We start from the raw sequence: 25115 nt of genomic DNA on the forward strand, positions 1-25115 counted from the left end.
AAAAAGCACCATGTATAAAAAATCAAAATTCAAGACTAATTTCACTTTCCTACATCTGTGCATGGGCAAAGTTACTGAACTTTCATTTGACCATCATCATATTGACTTCTATAGGTACAGTGTGGATGCAGCAGATCTTGACTCTAATTTATAATGAAGGTTACCGGAATGGAACTGAAAATGTTCAAACGATTGATCAAGTTCCAGCGATCGAATACAACCTTAAACATATGGATCATACCAAGCGACCGTCGCCACGACTCTTCTCCACCCACCTACCTTATGATCTTGTTCCAAAAGGGTTAAGACAAAAAAAAGGGAAGGTAAGATACGTCTATGAAAGTTTGCAAAGGCATCTATATAGTGTGAGTTTAGCAAAAAATCATTTATTAACCTTGGGCGGTGAAATGTGCTCCGCTCACAGAGTTTGCAGAGTTTTCTGCACTCCGGGTTACGTGGAGCTCGCGGAGTTCCGAAAAACTCCGCTTCGCGTAGTGGGGCGGAGTTTTTTTCCTCGCTCACAATTGTCAATGTCAAGTTGGCGACTGCGAGCGAGGAAAATCAACCTCCCGGTGAGATTTTTCCTCGCTCGCGATTGTCGACGTCAAGTTGGCGACCGCAAGCGAGGAAAATAAACATCCCGATGAGATTTTTCAAAGCGGGGTTGTCAGGTTTCTCATGGCGAGTGGTCGTGTATGCTCCTGACCGCTCGCAATGAGAAACTGCTTGTTTGCGTTGAGAAAGCTGCCGCTCAAGTAAAAATCTACTTGAGCGGCAGAAAATGGAAAGAAGAGACCGCTTGCAATCACAGTGAATGGCATTTTTCTATGGAACTCCGCTGCTTGCGGAGCTAATAGTAGCACGGCAGAGTTTTTTTGCCACTTCCGCCCAGGCTTAATTTTTATTTCAAACAGACTTTTGATGGGATTTGATTGTAATGCAAAGATTCTTCAGTATTTGATCATGGAAAATCCATTTAATGAACAACTATTTTTAGTTCTAGACATATCTATTTAAGAGTTAGACAATCAGAATGAATCTAGACCTTTGTAAATGCAAGCATGTCAAGCTGGCCCTGAAAGTTTCCCTCTGTCTTCCTGTGGAAGCAAGGATCAAATTCAGTCAATTTTACACATCTTGTCTAATTGAAGTCAACTGCACCTTTTTCTTCGACAGACTGCTCTCTTGTTAGCTCATCTAGCACTCTGTTGTAGTCATTTGGTAATGTGTAGCAGTTTATAAAATGTATCAATAAATTAAAAGAACTCAGCAAATACAACTATAGCACCAACTATGCAATTGCTCAGATGATGAAAGACAGAAAGATTTGTCTAAAATATAGAGTGCAACATTAAAAAAATATGTATGTACATATATATTCACAGAAAAAAACATAGGTTTCAGGGGTAATATAGTTAGCTGGCCATTTCACTCGTACAAAACCATAGAAATTCCTCAGTTATAGTTAGTTCTGCTAACTATAACTCACGCACCCGCAATGCACTGCTGATGATGTCACATATTGCATCATTCATGACATGGTCAGTGACATCACTGATGACATCACTGATGACATCTCAAATGGCATCACTGATGACATCATCCAGTGAATGTGGTTTAGTTTGAAATTTAAATATCTATTATAAATATATACCAATCTGTATTGAAGATGGAGTAGATATATAACTGTGTGGATGGAGGATTTAGTAGCTGTCTGACTGTCTGTTTAAGTGAGTAATTAAAAGTGTCTCACTTAAAACATGGATTAGTAACTAAACTATGTGAATGTGTGCATCACTGTCTCTGTTGTTGTATAACATGCTGCATCAGTTGGTCACTGACTACATGAGTGTGTATATTAGTTATTGATTAGTTGGGTGAGTATTTGTATGGGACACTGAGTTTGTGTGTGGTTGGATGGGGTGTGTGTAACTCTATGCATAGATGTGGGAATTGTTGATTGACTAGGTGTATAGGTTTAAGAGTGCATGTGGAAACAGTTGTTTGGGTGACTGAGTGTATTTATTTGTGTGTTGGTGAGCGAATATATGTTTTAGTTGTACATTTTCAACAAAGTAAAAAGATAAAAGGCATTGTATTTGAGAGTTGATGTATATAAATAAGTATATGTAAGAGTCAGTGATTGTGAGAGTAACTATATGAATGAGTGTATAATTGTAATGGTGATTTTTTAACATATTAACTATCAGTTACTATGTTTATTTATTTAAGAAGTTTTGTATAGCGCTAGCCGGACCGGAGGGTATCGGAGTGCTTCACAGCAATTGCATAGCAAAACATGCAAGAGCATAACATATTACAATAAGCGAGCAAAAGGGAGCAAATCAAAATAGCAAAACAGTGAGACAGTCCGGATGTGAGTCAAAGTAAAGAGGATGATGAGTGGTCCATTACAAGTACTTTTTATCCCACAGCCGGGAGGTACAGTGTCATTTTCAGCATTCCGGTGGATCCTATCTGATCGCTGGAGATCGGTCGAGGAAAAGGATTTTGAGCTGTCTTTTGAATTTGGTGAATGAGGGAATAGTTCTGATGTGGGGGGGATAGAGTTCCATATTTTGGGCGCGTTGCCGGCGAAGGATCTGGCCGCGGTTTTTTGTTTTCGAGGTTTTAGCAGGATAAGCAGTAAGGTATTGGAGCTTCTGAGGTTCCTGTTCTGACCTGCTTTTTTGAGTTTGGATGCCAGATAATGTGGTTTGCCTGTGTGGAGGGCTTTGTGGGTGAGGCAGGCCGTTCTGAAGTTCACCCACATTTCTATGGGTAGCCACTTGAGTTCTTTGAGGGCAGGAGACATGTGATCAAATTTCTTTAATCCCGTTACCATTCTAGCCACCAAATTGAGGGTTGTTTTTAGCGTATCAAGGTGTGTTTTCGCAATTCCAGAGAGGACTGCGTTTCCATAGTCCAGTCTTGACAGTACCAATGCTTGAGTGGCTTGTTTGAGGTCGTTAGGTCGAATGAAAGGTTTTATTTTGTTTAGTAGCTTTAGATTAAGGAAGGCGCTCTTGGCCGAAATCTTCATGTGTTTGGTCATGTCCAGTTTTGAGTATAGTGTGATGCCTAGTGATTTGACAGAATCGGTCAAGGAGAGGTTCCCGTTGAGCGCATCAATATCCTTTAGCCACTCAGCCACTTGAGGATTGTCTTCTTTGTTCGAGATGAGGAGTAGTTCGGTTTTGTTCGGGTTCAGTTTTAAATGATTGTTTGATAGCCAACGTTGCGCATCTCTTAGTGTTTCATTGAGTCTTTGTATGTCTTTGGCAGAGGAGATTTCCAGGTAGATTTGGGTGTCATTAACATATAGGTGAAAAGGGATGTTAGCTTTCCTGAGTAAGGCGGCGAGGGGTTCCATATAAATGTTAAAGAGTATGGGGGAGAGCACTGATCCTTGGGGGGACTCCTCTCAAGACTGGTTGTGGGTCCGATTCAAAGCATCTGATTTTGATTATCTGGGAGCGGTTGAAAAGGAATGAAGAGAACCATTTAAGGACCACCTTGTTTAAACCTGCTCTTTCTTCGAGAGCTTTGAGGAGAAGTTTGTGGTCAACTGTGTTGAATGCTGCCGATAGGTCTAGGAGAAGAAGGAGGCAGCATTGGTCTGAGTCCAGTGATTAGTGAATATCATCAATTATGTTGAGGATTGCGGTTTCAGTGCTAAATCCTTTCCTGAAACCTGACTGATGGGAGTCGAGGAGGTTGGTATTGTCAAGGTGTTGAGTTAATTGAGGGAGTACACATCTTTCCAGGATTTTAGAGAGATGAGGAAGGTTGGAGACAGGTCTGAAGTTGTTTCGGTCATTTATGTCAACGCCTGGTTTTTTCAGCAGTGGGGTGACTTGCCCACTTTCAGACAATCTGGAACGATTCCGGTTTTTAGGGAGCTGTTAATAGTCCTGCACCAGAGTGGAGCAAGGGAGAGTTTAAATCTTTTGGTGAGTTGAGCCGGGAGAGGGTCTAGGGTGTTAGATGAAGGTTTAGAGGTGGAAATAAGTTTGACTATCTCTTCCTCTGGAATGGGTTGGAAGAGTTACCAGGATTTGGTGTTAGAAATGGGAGCGCATCTGAGCACCCCGGCTGGGCTGCTAAGGTGAGGGGAGGAGCAGTGGACGTCTAGTGAGTGCTCGATCTTGGAAATCTTGTGATTAAAGAAGGTGGCGAATTTGTCGCGCTGTGTTTTGGAGGCTTGTCCCAGGGACGTATCAGGTTTGGAGGTTTGTTGTCTGATGATCTTGAAGAGCTCCTTGGGTCTGTTTTTTGCGCAATCGTGTGCAGAGTGGAAATATACAGATTGTTTGTTCTTGATATGCCTTTTATATTTCTTCCTGATAGATCTGAGTTGATCGTGGTGGAAGGAAGTGTGCATGCTCCTCCAATGTCTTTCTGAGGCCCTTAATCGTCCACTTTCGTCGTTAATGTCAGAGTCGAACCAGGATCGGGTCGCGGGATGGCTCGTTTTTAGGTCGAGCTGGAGAAAGCAATGCGAAGCATTGAGTCCAGCTCGACAACTAATGTTGCCAGTCTCCTGGGAATCTGAGACAGGGGATGTGCACGCGGCGATTTCACTTCGTGGGCGCGCACGCCCAGCCCGGTGCCGTGCACATCTCCTGTGTCAGATACACAGCCAGACAGCAAGCCTCTCGCCGCTCTCAATCACACGCACACATATCCACACTCATGCATGTGCACACACACACATACACCCACGCAGGCACAATGCATCAGGGCGCACGCACACAGACCCACATATACACACGCACAGCTAACAGACACACAGTCACACATATACATACACACGCACAGCTACACACGCGCACACACAGCTACACCCACACACGCACACTCCCCCCCCTTACCTCACCGGGCTCTTGTCGCTGCGCATCTCATCATCTGGCACACACAGAGCTTCTCTACCAGCAGGACGCGGGGCTCTCCCCTAGGCATGGGAGCCCCGCAGTGCTTTCCGATGTTCTTCACCCGGGCCCCCTCCTGGGACCCGGGACTTCAGCTGCCGGACCTGGGAGGGCAGAGACTGCCCGCGCATGCGCGGCATTTCTAACCAGGGCTCTTCAGAACGAAAGGTATAAATGCCACGCATGCGCAGGCAGCCCCCGCCCTCCCAGGTCTCCTCACAGCCCGGATGCTGCCTACTGTGGCTTGTTGACAATATGTCTAAGGTATGTATAAAATGTGATCAAGTTTGCACGTGGCCACGTATCTGCATGACCTCTTTTATGTACCCACAAAACACATGTAGATACACACAGGTCCTTAAGTGCGGGCCGATAGATACTGTAAACGTCAGCGGCTTGGAAGCCTGGAAGCATGTTGGCGCTAGGCGATTAGAAGGCGCGAGATTGACAGGTCATTATCGCCGCGATCTGCCTCTTAGCAGAGGTGTCACCGGCAAACAAAAGGTTACGAGAAGGCGGCAATTATGAGCGCTCATCTTTTGAAGGGCTATTTGAAGTCCTGCGTTCAGGAAGATGATCTGAATTTACAAGGTGCTCATGTGGGGGGCGAGCACTTGCGTGAGGGGGCAGCTTCGAGCGATAAGCCATCTGACCTGCTAAGAGGTGCCCAGGTGCGCGCCTTTCACCCCTTGCTTGGGGCAGCTTCACCTCCGGGCACCCCCCGCCCCCCCTTTGTTTGCTACAGCTGCGCTCATAAATCATCCCTCCTCCTGCCATCTGACAACAAACGTGAAAGGACGGCGGAAACAGAGCACGGGCGGGTGCTGACTGTATTCATCTCCATTTTAGGCTATTCGGCCATTGTGCTGCGCCTCTTCGGGGCTCCTCCAGTGAAGGTTCACCACTGCTCGTGCACGATCTGCCTGCGGCCACGCCTGCGCGTGAATCTGAGCCGCGCATCTCTGGCTTGGTTGAAATGAGGCGCTTTATCTTTTCTGTTGTGTCCTAGCAGACACAGTCTAGTTGCTTTACTGTAATGCTACACTTACACACACCCATCACTGATGTCACGAGATCACGTGACACAGCTAATAAATAGGGCCGAGCGCACGTGCTCGAGGCTCATTAACCATCCATCTAACTGGTGTCTGTGTCGCACTCATTCTACCATGTGGGCCTAGGGCCCCACGACACAACATTTGGCGACGAGAGTGGCTCCACACCCCACGCGACGCAGCCACTGCTGGAAGGGGGAGGAATGCTGCCCGTGTGAAGGGCACCCCCTGGTGAGGCGGCGCCGGCCGCCGAGAGGCCCGCGGGGCGTGTGCTGTGCCCCGGGCCTAGCGTCGATGGAAAGCGGACCGGCCAGAGCCCACCTGCACCGGCCGCGACTGTTCCCCGTGAGGAGTGCTGACCGGGCGGAGCCCACTCGCCACGGCCGCAAGAGAAGATAGGCCCGTAGGCCGGAGGTGAGCCCGGGGACTGCGAATGCCCCTGGGGGGTCGCGTATGCCAGGAGCGATCCCCCCTGTGATTGAACACTGGCGGAGCCCACCCGCATGGTCAAGCGTCCCCCGCCGGGCGCAGAGCAGCCGAAAAAGAACTGTAAATAAAGGCAGACCAGCGGAGCCCACCCGCGGCCTGCCTGCAGGGTCCCCGCCGCGCAGCGTGTGAAAAGTGCGGCGGCGGGGTGAAGAAAACCGCCCGCAGCGTGTGCAGTGCTGCTGGGTGCTGCAGGCCGCCAGCGGACCCTACCCGCATGGCCATGGTGCCCTACAACGTACATTAAATACAGCAGCGCCAGCGGAGCCCACCCGCGGCCTGCCTGAATCGTCCCCTGCCCTGCGCAGCGTGTGAGTAGAGAAGCGGGCGGGGAGAGGAAAAGTGCAGGCGTCGCGGGAACAAACTTCAAAGGCAAGCGCCCGCAGCGTGTGAAGAGCTGCGGGGCGCCGAGGACTAAAAGCGGAGCCTACCCGCTATTGAAAAAAACAGGCCCGTAATTGAGCACGACTCGCGGTGCCCACCCGCGGCCTGCTTCCAGCGTCCCCCGCCGCGCAGAGTGAATGAAGTACGGCGGCGGGGTGAGGAGAAGGCATGGGAGAGCTGCCGGTCCCTGAACATAGAGCGGCAAGGGACAGAAAGAGAAGCAACAGGCCCCAGGGACAGCGCAACCCTCCCCTACCCCGTGCAGCGCCGAAGTGATAAAGCTGCCACAGGGGGAAGGGAGAGCAAAGACAATGGCGGGAAATCGCCGCCGCCGGCGAAATGCACAATGCCCTCACCCCAGGGTCCACAGCAGAAGCATGTAATGCCGGCCAGCGCTGCAAAGGTGTGCCCCAGGTGTCCCCATGTTTGAAGAAAATAAGAAAGGACTTACCTGCAGTGACTCCAGCCCCCTCTTCTCAAGGACACTCCATGGTAAGCAGATTCTGCAAGCCCGGGACTCCAAGCAGGAAAGGAAAATACAAGAAAGAAAGTCCCAGGAAGATCCAAGAAACTGCTGAAGGGAATCCAGCCTACACTGCCATCTAGTGACGAAATGCAGTAATCACAGCCTTGAAGGGATTCAACCACCAAACAAGCACAAGTAAGCACAAGGGACAGCCTACAAGGAAAGCAAGCCTGCAGCGACGCGGAACAAGACGGAGACCCATCATCACTGCAGAAGTGACGCCTGTGGCCACAGGTGCTCACCGCAATCGCAGGAGACAACCTCACGCTGGACGTCGAGGGAAAGTCAGAAACGTCTACCGCAAGCAGCAAGATCCAAAGGCAACCAACTGGAAGAACGCAAGTGTACTCCGGACGCGGACAGTACAAGACAGCGCCTGAAAGTAAGGAAGCCACACCCAAAGCACCAGAAGACGTGCGAGGCAAGTACCCAAGTGTGAAGAAGAAAAGTGCGACACGCAAGTGGAAAAGCGACGACGCCCAAAGAATCAAATCAATCGCAAGGAACAAAGCTACACTGAAAATGTATCACGACGGTACCAAGTGTAGCAAGGACTTGCCACTACACTGCACACTGACGTGCACCGGAAGAGTAACGCAAAGTTACCCCGCAGCCAAAAGGAGGCAAAACAACCGAGCAAGGTGAACGCCCCAAGAAGCTAAAGAGCCTCACCGGAAGCGAGCACGAGAAGTGCACCCACCGGAGAAGGTCCATGGAGCAGGTGAAGTCAACCCTCCGAAAGAAAATTACGCAGAGCACATGAAGAGCGCAGGAGAAATTGCGCCAACGCAAGAGCACTGCAGCAGAAGCGCATGGCGATCCCAATGATCGCGGATAGCGAGAAGACTCACAAAGAGGAAGCTGTCCACCCCATCTGGTAGCCAAGAAGATCGCCCAAGAAGAAAAGGATGATCCGACAAGCCAGAGGGGCGCCCAAGAAATTCTGCCAAGTCAGGATGAATGTGTCCTGCCAGAAGACGTCCGTAAACCGAGAGATCAGAAGACCCGGAGAGACGGACGCAACACCAAGAGTAACTAGAAGTAATAGGAGGAAAGAGAGAAGATCGTAATGACCGGTCCAGTCACAGAAGAGTGGAGAGAAGACAGTGTCCTAAAGACAGGACAAGACCAGACGGAAACAGGCAGGAGTGCACGCTGCTTGCAGAAGCCTGGTCAGCAAGACAAAGGAAGAAAGGTGACCGCACCGTGTCGCGAAAAGGAGAAGGGAGAAGAGTGGCATAATGCCATGAAGAAGAGAACTGAAGTAAGAAGTCATGTGGCACGACGCAATCATCAACAACTTCTGTAAAAGGTGAAGAGAGGTGTAACAAGTCCACACACCTACAAGAAGAAGAAGAGGTGACACACCACAACATCGTGTACAGTGACCCGCACGTCCAGGAGAACACTGATAACACAAAGAACAGAACAGGCACCTATTCACAAGACCACCACGACCCGTGGACTGCAGGAAAGCACAGGCCGGAACATTGTTAACACCCACCTTTGGGATCGAGCGGAAGTCTGGAAACAGCCCGTGGAGATCCAAGGGGCAAAGGCCTCAGGGACATCGGTGGCAGAGAGTCCCGACACGAGAGATGAATCCATCGCCGTCTAACCTGCACGTCCCAGGAAGATGAGGAACTTGTGCGCAAAGGCAAGAGTCAACAACTACCCTTCAGGTGGAGCTACGGACTCTGTGAGGTAATACCCCCATCGACTCCTGCATTCACACGCAGACTGTGGAGTTGGAGTAACGCTGTGGAATAATACCCGGCCCAGTGGAAACCTGATGAAAAGGGCCTCCGGGATATCTCGTGGCAGGAGAACACCCGAGAGAGGGACGTCCTAGTGAGAAGAATGTCCTTCGAACACTCCATCCTTTGTAAAGTAAAGCCAAGCTGCCTACAGTGAAGAAACCGACGGACCAGCAAAAGACAACATCATACAAGTCTAACATCTGGTCATCCTGTTTGACGTCATCCTCAAAAGCAAGATCTCAGTGGACCGACCAACACACTTCCACGGCGCAAGCAAAGAAGAACACGCCCGCCGAGAACCAAGACGTCAAGCCAAGAAGAAATAACGTCTCAACAGCTATTTCCACAGTCATCACCAAGCAAGCAGCTGAAGAGACTCAATGTAAATTTTGTAATTATTGTATATTTGTGTATTTCTTCCCACAGAGTCGGACTTTCGTCTTTCCTTAATTTTTATCAAATTTTGGGAGGAATGTTGTGTCCTAGCAGACACAGTCTAGTTGCTTTACTGTAATGCTACACTTACACACACCCATCACTGATGTCACGAGATCACGTGACACAGCTAATAAATAGGGCCGAGCGCACGTGCTCGAGGCTCATTAACCATCCATCTAACTGGTGTCTGTGTCGCACTCATTCTACCATGTGGGCCTAGGGCCCCACGACACAACATTTTCTACTCTCTGCCGTTTTATCAAGATTAAGCGGCACAGAGTTCGGCAAAATCTGATCTTCATCTGGAAAGAATTGTCAACAGAATACAAATCACATTTGAATATACGTCTCCCAGCACAAAGGGGGCATTAAGAATTCTGCATGAGCAATAAATACAACAGTGGGATTTTATGCAAACGTGCTGCAAAGCCTCGCCTATGCTAATATTATGCGTGCTGTTTTTTATTTATTTTTTCGTAACTGTAAATGAAAGTTTCCTGGTCCAGAAAAACGTCACCTGGCGAGCAGCTTTTCAAAGTCCTGGGATGATTTATGTCGGCTTTATGGCTGCCAAAAGCTGTAGTTTCTGATGCATGCATCAGGCCCTTCTCAGCTCAGAGCCTGGAGATGGAGAGATAGTTAGGGTGTTTCTTATAATTGCACCCAATTAGCTCTTTCACACCTCTCGCCCCTGATCACCCTGGAATTGGCCCAAAGCAGAAATGCAGGAACCCTCCCAGGGATGCCGGCTTCAAAGCATTGGCGTCTGGCAACTGTCACTTTCCCTCGGTTTCCTCCTTTTGCTGTAACTTACCTGTCTTCATAGGGAAATGCTGCTCTTTTGATTGCTGTTTGTTCTGTCCTTGGCTACCTGGGGGCTGTGGGTGGGTGGTGTTTGGGATAGCGGTTGGGGTTGCAAACAACCACTTCACCTTTTTCAGTCATAATTTAATCCTGAGTTTCCACTCTTGAGATCTGATTAGATCTCCTCATTTACATGAATTTTTGATGAAAGCCTCGGTTTGGGTTGTTTTGCCTGTTCTCATCACCTGCTGTGATTGGAGGCAAAGCAGGTTCATCTTGAGTGGGTAAAGCACTGGGCACAAGACAGCAAAACAGTGCCAAGGTCCACAAATGAAATTTTCAGTAAAAATCTAAAATTGAATCACCATGTTTGGATAAAATAGGGTCAAACGATAATGGGGTTTAGATCACAAATTTAAAAGACATTGGGCCTGATCGAACTAGGGGCCAGATGTAGGTAATTCATATTTACCGACTCTTAAATACCGAATTTTACCGATTCGGTATTTAAGAGTCGGTAAATATGAAGGGGGGAGATGTAGGTATTACAGATTCTGTAAATACCGAATCTTTAAGATTCGGTATTTACCGAACCTGTAAATACCGAATCAGTATTGCCCATTGATTCCTATGGGCCTTGAAGCCCATAGGAATCAATGGGCAATACCGATTCTGTAATTACAGAATCGGTAAATACCGAATTTTGCAAGGGTGCAGGGGGTGTCACTTTGACACCCTCTGGCACCCCAAAAATAGGCATGTGCGCCATGTGGCACACAGACATGCCCTAAGGGCATGTCTGTCTGTCACATGGCTAGGTGTGCATGCACACATGTGCAAGCACACCTGAATTCGGTATTTTAACACCCAATTGGATTGGGTGGTAAAATACCGAATCTGAAAGGCCTGCGGCACTCAAAGATGTGCTACCTACATGTGCTTTTACAGAATCGGTATTTTTACCGAGTCTGTATTTACCGATTTGGTAATTTTACAGAATCTGTAAATACAGATTCGGTAAAATACCGATTCTGTAAAGCATGCTCCTACATTAGAAAACCCTAATACCGGTCGGAAACGGCCGAAATCGGCCGTTTCCGACTGGTATTAGGGCTCCACATCGGGCCCTTGAACTGTTAAAATGTGCAAAACCAGTACATTTTAAGAAATTGCAAATAGATTGCCTCTGCGAGCTAGCCACTTAGACATAAGCTGCAAGTTAGTAAATTGCTAAAATTGGCAAATGGGCTTAACGAATCTCACTTTGCAATTCTCAGAAGTTGCCTGAAGTAAATTCGCAAACATTTCTTATGTCTTTGGCTAGCCTCTTCTGATACTGGGAGACGACCGCTGAGGGAGTTGCAGACACTCATCGATGTTTTATAACTTACAACTAGGACATAAACATGTGTGCAAGAACCTTACTCCAATCTGAACACTAGGACATAACATTTTCAAAGACCATCACTCAGCACCACCACAGCATTACTCAGCACCATCACCACAGCACCACTCAGCACCACCACATTATCACTCAGCACCACCACATTATCACTCACCACCACCACATTATCACTCAGCTCCACCACATTATCACTCAGCACCACCACACTACCACTCTGCACCACCACAGCATCATTCAGCACGACTCAGTACCTCCACAGCACCACTCAGCACCACCACATTATCACTCAGCACCACTCAGCACCACCACAGCATCACTCAGCACCACCACAGCACCACTCAGCACCACCACAGCATCACTCAGCACCACCCCAGCACCAACACAGCACCACTCAGCACCACCACAGCACCACTCAGCACCACCACAGCATCACTCAGCACGACCCCAGCACCACCACAGCACCACTCAGCACCACCACAGCACCACTCAGCACCACCACAGCATCACTCAGCGCAACCACAGCACCACTCAGCGCAACCACAGCACCACTCAGCGCAACCACAGCATCACTCAGCGCAACCACAACATCACTCAACGCAACCACAGCATCACTCAGCGCAACCACAGCATCACTCACCGCAACCACAGCATCACTCAGCACCACCACAGCATCACTGGTTCAAATATGTTCTCTCAATGTTTAAAGCTTTATTACAAATGTCACAAAAAGATATTAATATTTCACTTCTGTTCTTGGATTTTCGTCACAATAAAGTACACTGAACATAATCTTCACAAAAGTTATTTACAAAAGTTTAAGCTATTGCCATTATAAATTACAATCACTTTTATTTAAGTATTAATTATTTAAAAAAATGAAAAGCCATTGTTATTTGTAATATCAATACATCTAAGTCACGTAAATACAAAACATGTTGCATTACAAATGCTATAGGTGTCACATTTGCGAAAGTTATAACTATTGGCATTGTAAATGACAAAGCTATTAATTTAGCTATTTTCAAAAACAACACATAAATAAAAAATTGTCATTTACAAGACCAATAGGTCAAACTTTCCTAATGCGAGACCTATTGCATTGCAAATGCTTGTTTTTTAAGTTTCAGGGGTGCTAGTTGGTCCAGCAGGGATGCCATATTTGTGTTGTATAGCGAGGTGAGGTCATTTGTGGAGAGATCCTTGCCACTGGGTGGGATCAGCTTTAACCTTTCTTCCATGATGTCCAGGGGGATTTGGGTGAGGTTTCCAGACCATTTAGGGGGATCTTGGACAGGAGGCAGGGATTGAGCTTTTTTGTTGATGTGGAACAAGATCATGTGGTGATCCGACCAGTCCACTGGAAGAATATCGTCAATCGTGATTCCGCCCCTATGGGCAATAATGGCATCCAAGGTCGCTCCTTTGTTGTGAGTTTCTTCTGAGCAGTGTTGGGCCAGGTTATTGTCGCAGAGGAGATTAATGAGAGATTGGATTAGTGTCTTGTTAGCTTTATTCCAGTGAAGGTTGAAATCACCCAGTGATTAATTTTTTTTCATGGGTGAGTAGGATGACTGCATAACCGACTAAGATGACTGATGATGTGTCAATGTCTATGTATGTGTATAAGTGCATTTGATAGTGTTCTATTAATTAGTGACTGCATGAACAAATGATTCTGTTGTTGAATGGGTAGTTGTGTGTGTAGTCTTAGGAATCAGTGAGTGGGTATGTAGTAACTGGTATTGGTGTGTCAATGGTTTAAAATATGGTTCTCTGTATTTTACAGTGAGTGATGAAAGGTTATACTAGTGTATGGTGAGGTGTATCAGATTGTTACGTGGATGATGTCATCAGCGATGTCATCAGTGATGTCATTTGAGATGTCATCAGTGATAGTAACAAAAATATAGTACCTGGCTGTTCCTAATGAAGGGGGGTGTGTTAGGTCTGTACAGTTGTTTGGATGGCGTAGGAGACAAAGGGAAACCTACGGATGGGCATCCAAAATGCTGGATGTAGTGGCCTCACACACCCTTGCAGGTGTCATGCTTCATCATCGGCAATGCTCCTCGTTGGGTCGGTGGTACAATACTCAACGGGCAACACCTCTAAGAGGGGCTCTTTGGCGGAGATATTTTATCTAACTGGCGTATGGGTGAAGTGCGGGTATGTGGCCAAGGTGGTGTAGACGTTATGGTGATTTAAAATGGGGCTGAGGGTACCAGGATCAGGTTTATTCTGGGGGTCCCTTGCTCCAATTAAAAGAGATCTAGACTAGGCTCGAAGGGAAGTTATGTACCCCTGTGCGAGACTAGGCTAGTTTGTGTATGACTGGGTCGACATGTTTTCAATGGTGAGCTTCAACAACAGCACCCGGCGGGTAGTACATTGGGTTAAACCTCTTTGCTTTCAGGTTGTGTGTTCCCGTGTCTCCGGACCCGGCGGCGAGGGGTAGGTCCATCCACGGAGACAAGGGAACACACAACCTGAAAGCAAAGAGGTTTAACCCGATGTACTACCCGTCGGGTGCTGTTGTTGTAGCTCATAATTGAACAGATAGGCAAATACAGCGCAACACAGGTACACCATCCTTTCCCATTTAACATTTATATTCCGAGACGGAGGAAAAGATACTTTGTAGACAGTTCACCCGATTTAAACTTATTCTGATATTGGTCCTGAAGAATCGCTAGTCAGTGGACAAGTAGCGAGAAACATGTCGACCCAGTCATACACAAACTAGCCTAGTCTCGCACAGGGGTACATAAATACCCTTCGAGCCTAGTCTAGATCTCTTTTAATTGGAGCAAGGGACCCCTAGAATAAACCTGATCCTGGTACCCTCAGCCCCATTTTAAATCACCATAACGTCTACACCACCTTGGCCACATACCGGCACTTCACCCATACGGCAGTTGGATCAAAGATCTCCGGCAAAGAGCCCCTCTTAGAGGTGTTTCCTGTTGGGTATTGCACCGCCGACCCAATGAGGAGCATTGCCGATGATAAAGCATGACACCTGCAAGGGTGTGTGAGGCCACTACATCCAACATTTTGGATGCTCATCCATAGGTTTCCCTTTGTCTCCTACGCCATCCAAACAACTGTACGGACATAACATCCCCCCCCTTCATTAGGAACAGCCTGGTACTATATTTTTGTTACTGTCACTTTGGGCGAACACCTCGGCTGGACCTACCACTCCCCTTTGTAAGTGGTGATTTCACCCTTTTCCTGTACAACAGGACTTCTCCCCCCTTTTTTGTATACAATGTCATCAGTGATGTCATCAGTGATGTCACTGACCATGTCATGAATGATGCAATATGTGACATCATCAGCAGTGCATTGCGGGCGGGCGAGTTATAGTTAGCAAAACTAACTATAACGGAGGAATTTCTACGGCTTTGTATGAGTGAAATGGCCACCTAACTATAACACCCCTGAAACCTTTGTTTTTTTCTGTGAATTTCTAAGGTTTTTTCAATGCTAATTTCTAACTATGACGTCTCTGAAACCTATGTTTTTTTCTGTTAATTTCAAAGCTTTTTTAAATGCTAATTTCTAACTATAACGTCTCTGAAACCTATGGTTTTTTTCAGTGAATTTCAAAGGTTTTTTAAATGCTAATTTTTAAGTGTGATACTGGTTATACCTATTTTTTTGTACTGATTTTCTACAGTTTTTTAACTGTTTATTTATAAGTATGCTATTCATTAAATAACATTATATATTTTTCTGAAAATTGCAAAACAAAATACAGATTTAAATCTAACTGAAATATTGATTAATTTTTTTGTTTTCATTTTTTATTTTAATATATTTATATATGATTCATCCCTACCAATATTTAAAAATGGTATTTGCATATCTGTATCTTATTTTCTTGAAAAAAAAATCCTATTATTTTTTGGAGTCGCGCACCCAAAGCGTACACATCACGGTGGATGCGTCGATTATAGCCACCATTTTAGAAAAGTCGTGAAGGATCCGCGTACGGTGTGCGACGGCTGCATGCTTTTCAGTTACATCATATACATTTAATATTACGTGATGTGCGCAATTGGTATGCGACCAGTCCGCGACTCCAGCTCCCGCACATTCGCGACACATGTGCATTATGGTACGAGACGCATCCACGGTGGCGGGTCCAGCGTTACGTCATATACGTGCTGGGGCGCGCTGGGTGCGCGACTCCCGCAAAAAAAATGTATGTTCTAAAATTATATGTATGTGTCTTTAATATACATATTAGGGCAAGAGATTATCTAAGATATTCATAAAAATAATATATTTGTATTATTTTTAAATATATTTTTGTGAAGTTGGGTGCGTGCATCGTGAGCGCAGAGTGCGCGGGTCCCATGTGACCTAAAAAATAAATAAATCATTGGTTCATAACATTTCCCACTGTAACTATTGAAGGACCCCACCCATTTTAATTATTCTTGTTGGAGCATCTTTAGAGAGACATCTCTCTTCTTACAAGAACCCTTTTTGCTTGTTTTTTTTCGGTGTTTTCCCAAAAATATGAAACAAAATGACATCTGAACAGTAGCAGGAGGAAGTATCTTCAGAAGAAGAATTCTTGCAGGAGGCACCACGTCCACAGATGCCGGAATCTGTCATGTGGAAATTCTTCACTTTTTCACCTGGAGAGAAGGAAGTAAATGCGAGAAAGGTGACGTGCAAAATTTGTGATGAGTCCTGTCAAGAGGCAGTGAAAAAAAATACTCTTGTGGCACTGCTTCTATGTACAAGCATCTCTGGACCACACATCCTCTCAATCTTGCTCGGGAGGAAATGAAGTGAGCTGCTTTGAACCCCTCACCTGCTGTGGCAAGTATGTCTGGAGCATCCTCAGGAACACCTGCAATGGACATTAGGCCAGAATTCGCCTTTCTCGAGCAGCACTGCGTGAAGTGTAAGAAACATATGCTTCGGTGAGCAGTCGGTGGATGCAGTTTGTGCTGCGCAACGCAACCATCGTTGTTAATTTTTTTGTTTTTTTTGTTTTTGGAATGATAAGTAATTCTAAAAGTTTCCTGTTTTGTTCTTTTTTGTTAATTTTTTGAAAACAACACCCCCCAAAAATTCAAAATTGTTAAAAAAAATTACAAAAGAAAAAAGAAGAAAAAAAAAGTTCTTATCAGAACTACCTTATCTGGTTAAAGAAGGCATTTTCCTCTTTCAATGTATGCTGTGCAATGCAGCATGCATTGAAAGAGGAAAAAATGAGGAGAAATGAAAACAATTCTCCTCATTGCGCCTTGCTACACCAACTCTAGGATGGCACAGCATTCACACACATCTGCAGAAATACGATTTCTCATAAATCTGGAGATGTGTCTTGTTCTATGGGTGTTGCGTGGGAACACCCACAGCAACACCTATGAAACGCCCCTTCTACGAAAATTTCTGTGTATGAAGGAGTCGTATTTACAAGGAGAGGAAAAACCATGCAGGTTGGCTTTTCCTCTCCTTGTAAATATGAAAGAGTGCCTGGTGCCATCACTATGTTACAAAAAGTGACGTACTGGTGGCGCAGGGTGCTTGTAAATCTGCCCCATAGGTGCTTAGGCATTGGCAGACTGATAAAATAAGAACATAGTGCTGGATGGGTGATTGAAGAATTGCATGAGACTGACAGGAGGTATCCTACGCTGCATGGGTATTACTTCAGTATTTAATGGAGTGGACCAATAGTATGTATCTGCTTAGAGATTTGTAGGGATTATGCACAGAATATTTTATGTGTACTTGTGTTGGTGCCTAGGTCATTTTAAAGAATACCACAAGTAACTGGAATGATGACAGTGCTGCAAACAGAGTAAACACTTAATTTATAAGTGCTTATGTATTGGTGGAGTGATATGATAAGTAGATAGTGGTAGATAAGTGATTAAAGAAGTTCATGGGACAGACTGGACAATTCCTACACTGTATGAGTACTAACTGGGTATTTAGAAGAGTGTATCAATAGTATGTAGCTAGTTAGAGGTCTGCTTTGATAGTGCACAAAATATTATAGCTGTACTTGTGTTAGTAGCTAGGCCACTCCATACGTTCATGACTAGTAACTAGAATAATTACAGTATTACAAACAGAGTGTAAAGTGAATTTATAAGTGCTTCGGTATTGTTGGATTAATAGGGTAAGTAGATAGTGCCGGATGGGTGATTGGAGAAATGCATGGGACAGACAGGAGGATTCCTACACTGCATAGGTACTAACTGGGTAATTAAAAGAGTGTATCAATAGTCTGTAGCTGGTTAGAGGAGTGCATGCATAGTGTACAAAATATTGTACCTACACTTGTGTTAGTGACTACGCCATTCCTTAAGTATACGACTAATAACTGGAGTAATTTCAGTGTTGCAAAGAAAGTGCGTGCTGAATTTATAAGTGCTTAGGTATTGGTGGAGTGATAAGGATACGTAGATAGTGCTGGATGGGTGAATGGAGATGTGCATGGGACAGACAGAAGAATTCCGAGTTTGCATAGGTACTAACAGGGTATTTAGAAGAGAGTATCAATAGTTTGTAGCTGGTTGGAGGTCTGCATGCATAGTGTACAAAATATTGTACCTGCACTTGTGTTAGTGGCTAAGCCATTCCTTATGTATATGACTACTAACTGGAGTAATTTCAGTGCTGCAAAGAGAGAGCATGCTAAATGTATTAGTGCTTAGGTATTGGCAGAGTGATAGGATATGTAGATAGTGCTGGATGGTTGAATGGAGAAGTGCATGGGACAGACAGAAGGATTCCTAGACTGCATAGGTACTAACTGAGTATCTAAAAGACTATACCAATGCTTTGTAGCTGATTAGAGGTCTGCATGCATAGTGCACAGCATATTGTAGCTGTACTAGTTTTACTGGCTTGGTCATTCCTTAGGTACATGACTAGTAACTAAAATAATTTCAGTGCTGCAAAGAGAGTACATGTTGAATGTATAAGTGCTTAGGTATTGCGGAGTAATAGGATATGTAGATAGTGCTGGATGGATGATTGGAGACGTGTATGGGACAGGCAGGAGGATTCCTAGGTTGCATGGGTAGTACTTTACTAAGTAGCTGGTTAGAGGTTTATATATATAGTGCACACTGCACAGCTGAATGTAGTTGTGCATTGATAGTGTTTGGATTACTTAATCTTACCTTTGCAGTAGTACATATCAAAAAAAGCTAAACATTCGGATTGTCAGAGCCTTTAGAGCCAGAGAACTAGGTCAGCAGAGCTGCTTTAAAGCCAGAGAACCAGGTCACAAGAGCTGCTCTAAAGCCTAAGAACTAGGTCAGCAGAGCTGCTCTAGAGGGAGAGAGCCAGGGCAGCAGAGCTGCTTTAGAGGGAGAGAACCAGGGCAGCAGAGCTGCTCTAGAGTCTAATATCCCGGTCAGAAGAGCTGTTCGAGAGGCAGAGAACCAGGTCAGCAGAGCTGCATTTGAGGGAGAGAACCAGGGCAGCAGAACTGCTCTAGAACCAGCGAACCAGGTCAGCAGAGCTGCTTTAGAGCCTGAGAACCAGGTCAGCAGAGCTGCTCTAGAGGCAGAGAGCCAGATCAGCAGAGCTGATTTAGAGCCAGCGAACCAGGTCAGCAGAGCTGCTCTAGAGTCTAATATCCCGGTCAGAAGAGCTGTTCGAGAGGCAGAGAACCAGGTCAGCAGAGCTGCTTTTGAGGGAGAGAACCAGGGCAGCAGAACTGCTCTAGAACCAGAGAACCAGGTCAGCAGAGCTGCTCTGGAGCCTAAGAACCAGGTCAGCAGAGCTGCTCTAGAGGCAGAGAGCCAGATCAGCAGAGCTGATTTAGAGCCAGCGAACCAGGTCAGCAGAGCTGCTCTAGAAGCAGAGAGCCACGTCAGCAGAGCTGATTTAGAGCCAGAGAGCCAGGTCAGCAGAGCTGATTTACAGCCAGAAAACCAGGTCCGCAGAGCTGGTCTAGAGCCTAGGATGTAGGTCAGCAGAGCTGCTCTAGAACCAGAGACCCAGGTCAGCAGAGTTGCTCCAGAGTGAGAGACCCAGGTAAGCAGAGCTGCTCTAGAGGCCAAGAACCAGGTTTGCAGAGCTGCTGTAGAGCCAGAGAAACCAGGTCAGCAGAGCTGCTTCAGAGGGAGAGACCAGGTCAGCAGAACTGCTTTAGAGCCAGAGAACCAGGTCAGGAGAGCTCTTTAGAGGGAGAGAACCAGGTCAGCAGAGCTCTTTAGAGGAAGAGAACCAGGTCAGCAGAGCGGCTTTAGAGCCAGAGAACCAGGTCAGCAGCGCTGCTCTAGAGCCAGAGAACCAGGTAAGCAGAGCTGCTTTAGAGCCATAGAACCAGGTCAGCAGAGCTGCTTTAGAGCCAGAGAACCAGGTCAGCAGAGCTGCTCTAAAGGCAGAGAACCAGGTAAGCAGAGCTGCTTTAGAGGGAGAGAACCAGGTCAGCAGAGCTGCTCTAGTGCCAGAGAAACCAGGTCAGCAGAGTTGCTTTAGAGGGAGAGAACCAGGTCAGCAGAGCTGCTTTAGAGCCATAGAACCAGGTCAGCAGAGCTGCCCTATAGGCAGAGAACCAGGTCAGCAGTGCTGATTTAGAGGTAGAGAACCAGGTCAGCTGAGCTGCTTTAGAGCCAGAGAACCATGTCAGCAGAGCTGCTCTAGAGTTAGAGAACCAGGTCAGCAGAGGTGCTTTAGAGCCTTAGAACCAGGTCAGCAGAGCTGCTCTAGAGACTAAGAACCAGGTCCACAGAGCTTCTCTAGAGCCAGAGAACCAGGTCAGCATAGCTGCTGTAGAGCCAGAGAAACCAGGTCAGTAGAGCTGCTTTAGAGGGAGAGAACCAGATCAGCAGAGCTGTTTTAGAGGGAGAGAACCAGGTTGGCAGAGCTGCTTCAGAGCCAAGGGACTAGGTCAGCAGAGCTGCTCTAGAACCAGAGAACCAGGTCAGCAGAACTGCTTTAAAGCCATAGAACCGGGTCAGCAGACCTGCTTTAGTGCCTAAGAACTAGGTCAGCAGAACTGCTGTAGAGCCAGAAAAACCAGGTCAGCAGAGCTGCTTTGGGAGGAGAGAACCAGGTCAGCAGAGCTGCTTTAGAGCCAGAGAACCAGGCCAGCAGGTCTGCTTTAGAGCCAGAGAAACAGGTCAGCAGAGCTGCATTGGAGCCAGAGAACCAGGTCAGCAGAGCTGCTCTAGAGCCAGAGAACCAAGGGCCAGATGTAGGTAGGCCAATACCGGTCGGAAACGGACGAATTGACCGATTTTCGGCCGTTACCGACCGGTATTGGTCATTTGGGATGTAGGGGACTCAAAAACATCCGAATCGGTACATTTACCGATTCGGTAAAGTTACCGATTCGGAAACCTTACCGAATCGGAAAAAATACCGAATCGGAAAATTTACTGATTCGGTAAATTTACCGAATCGGTAACGTTTCGGAATCGGTAAATATACAGAATCGGTAAATTTACAGAGTCGGAAACTTTACCGATTCGGTAAATTTACCGATTCGGTAAATAAGAAATGGTAAAAATGAGTATTTGAGATGTAGGTAACCTCAGAAATACCGATTTTGCATGAAAATCGGTATTTAAGGGTCGGTATTTACCATGGATTCAAATCAGGTGGTAAACAGGTGCAGGGTATTAAAAAGGCCCCAAAATGCAACATTTTCTCAACAATGGCGGCATTCTATGTCATTGCGAGGCGGCTACGGCTACAGGCAGAAGGAGAGAGGGTCTGGAGGCGGGAGGAGCAGGTGTACAGGCAGAGGATCACTCTTTTCCAGCTAACTGAGCCAGAGATCCTACAAAGGTACAGATTGGCTCCCCAAACTATCCTGGACCTTATCAGGGACCTCCACCCACTGTTGGACCATCCAACCCCAAGGGCACATGCCATCCCACCCCATGTGCAGGTTCTGTGCAGCCTACACCTGCTTGCATCTGGGAGTTACCAGCGTGTGGTTGCTGCGGTAGGTGGGGTGTCCCAGAGCTGTCTGTCACATTTTTTCCAAAAATTCCTTGATGCCATGCTGCAGAGAATGCACCACTACATCAGTTTCCCTGCAACGCATGCAGAACTGCTAAGGACAAAGACAGACTTTTATCAGATGGCGCATTTCCCACACATAATTGGCTGTATTGATGGTACCCACATACCAATATGCCCACCTGCTGCCACAGAGTACATTTATCGGAACAGGAAGTCCACCCACACCATAAATGTACAGGTGATCTGTGATTCCAAGTACATGATCACTTACCTAGTAGCCAAATACCCCGGGAGTACCCACGACTCCTACATCTTCCAAAACAGTGGGATCTACGCACGCCTGACAGCAGGGGAATTTGGCGAAGGATACTTGCTAGGTAACACACTCTGTGAAACTCCCTTGATACGTATTGCAGGTGGATGTGTGTGTGTGCATGTGAGTAATGATTTCTCTTCTTACTATTAGGGGACAGTGCATATGCCCTCGGGTCCTTCATCCTCACTCCCTACCTCAACCCTACTACACCAAGGCAGAGGAGATACTACAGGGCACACAGAACAACACAAAACATTGTGGAGCGCACCTTTGGCATGTGGAAGAGCAGGTTTTGCTGCCTCCATAAGAGTGGAGGGGCCCGCCAGTACACACCTGTCACCTTCTGCAAGATCATTGCAGCCTGTGCAATGCTGCACAACCTTGCTGTCAAGAAGGGCACAGCAGTGGAACTCTCAGATTATGAGGACCATGATGATGAGGAAGCAGTGCCTGAACCACACGCATCTGGAGTTGCAACACCAACTGATGGCAGATACAGACGTGATGAGATCACACGCGACTACTTTTAAGTAAGTTAAGAGACACAGACAGGAGGAGTTAGCACCAAATGTAGTTTAATTTTTTAATGAGGTAGGTTATCATAGCACAAATGTGCAAGAGAAAGTATTTAACTGCAATGATGTCAGTCCTGGTTCATCTCACCATGAACTGTAAAAGTTATTTCCTTCCACGCTTCCCAGTAGCACTTGTAGGTTGCTCACCCTGCTCACTCTCTTGCTGGCCTGTGGCCTCAGCATGGCACCTGCTCCTCCTTGTTTCAGGGACAAGGGTGCTTCCTATGCTGCTCCTGCTTGTGCTCTCCTCACTTACAGGCACATCCAGAGCAGCTGTATGTGCAGTTTGGGCATTGAACAGTGCCTCAAGAGCACTGGTCATCCTGCCCATGCCCTAGTGACCTCATTGGTGATTTGGGTCAGAGCCTCCTGCATGTTACTGCTTCTCCTGAATAACAGGGATGAGGCAGTGGCCAGGCGGTTGATGGCTTTACTTTGGCCATGAGCACGCTGCCTTTCCTTGCGCCTTGCCTCGAAGTCAGTGTCTAGTTTGGTGCATAGCAGCTGCACCGAGTTGTGAATACCCCGCATCCCTGCTGCCATCTCTTTGTTGACTAGTACCAGCTCACTAATGCCCTTTCCTATTTCTCCTATGTTACTATTCAGGGACCTTATTTGTCGTTGGCATGCCTGGATGGATCTTCCCTGCATCCTCTGTATCCTCACCATGCTCCCCTCCAGACCACGGAACACACTTGGACCCTCAACTGGTGCATCTGCTGGCCTTTCTTGGACTCTGCGGCGTCTTGCACCATTATGGGACACCCCTGCACTGGAGTGCGTTTTACCAGAGCTGACATCTGCAGGCAAGTTGTGTGTTTCGTCCCCCTCAATGTCAGCTGCTGGGTTGTGATGCAGGTGTGGGATCATGCTGTGAGGCTGGCATTTCTGGGGATGACAGCAACAGAGGGGATTGAGATCTGCCAGGGGACGCCAGGAACTCTTGAGGCATTTCTGAGTCTTGTGCAGGAGGATGGCTACTTGATGCACCTGTGTCCTGTGGCACGTTGAGGGTAGTGGGACCTGCCTCCTGACTGTCCTCCCTCTCAGGTGGTGTGCCTTCAGTCTACTGCCAACGCCTGCGAGAGGTTTCACCTGTGGACATATGAGCGTACATTAGCTCAGCGCTACTGTGTGAAATTCACTACAATTAAATATATGTCACATTTGCTATGTTCTCTTTTTTTTATATATATTTTTATTTGAGCAAGTTCAAAAAAATATATAACGTACAATTTGTCGATAGAAGACGTATAAATACTTAAAAGTTATACATTGCAACTGTCATTGCATTCAAAAATCAAATTTCGAATTTAAATTCATAGTTTAAGTCTTGGTTAATCAAATAGAAAGAAGATGGAGAAAAAGAAAAAAAAAAGGAGAAGTAGCATAAATAAGAATAATTATCAAATTCATATATCAAGTTATTTTAGCAGCTTATAGATTCCTTTTATACTCATACCAGGCTGAGACAGGAGCCCATATCTGAGCCCCAACAGTTCTAGATTTTTTCCCTCTGGTTTTGTAGATGGAAGTCTCCTGATGATATGTACCCAAAAATCTACTTAGCCACATTTGAAAAGTAGGAGCATCTGGCTCTTTCCAACAGGTTGTTAAAATAATTTGAAGTACTGCTGTACCGAGAAATACTGATGTTGCTTCTTGCTTACTGTATCCAAGGGTGTCATCATAGCCCAGAACATATAGTGTTAACGATGTTCTTAACTCATGCCCAAAAATGTCTTCCCAAAAGTCAGAGATCTTTCTTTTAATTGCTTCTAACTTAGAGCAGTCAGCCAACATATGGATAAGATTAGCTGGGCCAAGAGCACATCTTGGACCTTGATCATTTGGCCTTTTAGCCCAGGTAAACAATTTTGCAGGGGTATAATAAAGGTCATAAATTGTTTTATAAGTTTGGGCCTTTAAGTTAGGTGATAAAAACAATTTAGAGGATAACTTCAAAGACATGTCAACATCGGTATTTGGGTTATCTAATTTTATAGCCCAACTACTTTCAACATGTTCTAAGTCGTCAGGGTCGTTATTCATCAATAATTCGTAGATGTTTCTTATCCTGGTAGAACGCTTAGCTATTAATTCTAAAAAAGGAATGTCTTTTATTTCTATTCTAGGTATAAGTTGTCTAATGATCATACAGACTTGAATATATTTCAAATAATCAGTACAGGGGATTGTGACTTTTCCCCGTAATTCTTCGAAGGATGGTATAGATTCTTGCCCAAGGAGAAAATCCCCCACTTTCACGATCCCCAAGCTCTCCCATTTCCTAGAAATGTTATCATTTAGTTGAATTGGTAATATTGAGCTGTACCAGAGAGGAGTGTATTTAGTGTATTTTGGTATTTTCAGATGTTTGGTTGTGTATTTCCAGATTTTCCATGCATCGATAAGGATCTTAAATTTAGTCTTTTTGAAATCTGAGGGTTCCGTTTGCCTTAGCAGCAG

At 46.1% G+C, this 25115-nt stretch overlaps 1 protein-coding gene across 1 annotated transcript in view; it reads left to right on the forward strand.

Moving 5' to 3' along the window:
• LOC144762544 (amine sulfotransferase-like) overlaps positions 1 to 25115 on the forward strand; it is a 698038-nt gene that overhangs the window by 86383 nt on the left and 586540 nt on the right. Inside the window, exon 3 of the mRNA XM_078647775.1 lies at positions 115 to 323. Within this exon, the coding sequence (XP_078503901.1) occupies positions 115 to 323 (209 nt within the window). The remainder of the gene's footprint in view (positions 1 to 114; positions 324 to 25115) is intronic.

The sequence above is a fragment of the Lissotriton helveticus genome, chromosome 6, assembly GCF_964261635.1.
Source record: "Lissotriton helveticus chromosome 6, aLisHel1.1, whole genome shotgun sequence".
In the NCBI taxonomy this organism is placed as follows: domain Eukaryota; kingdom Metazoa; phylum Chordata; class Amphibia; order Caudata; family Salamandridae; genus Lissotriton; species Lissotriton helveticus.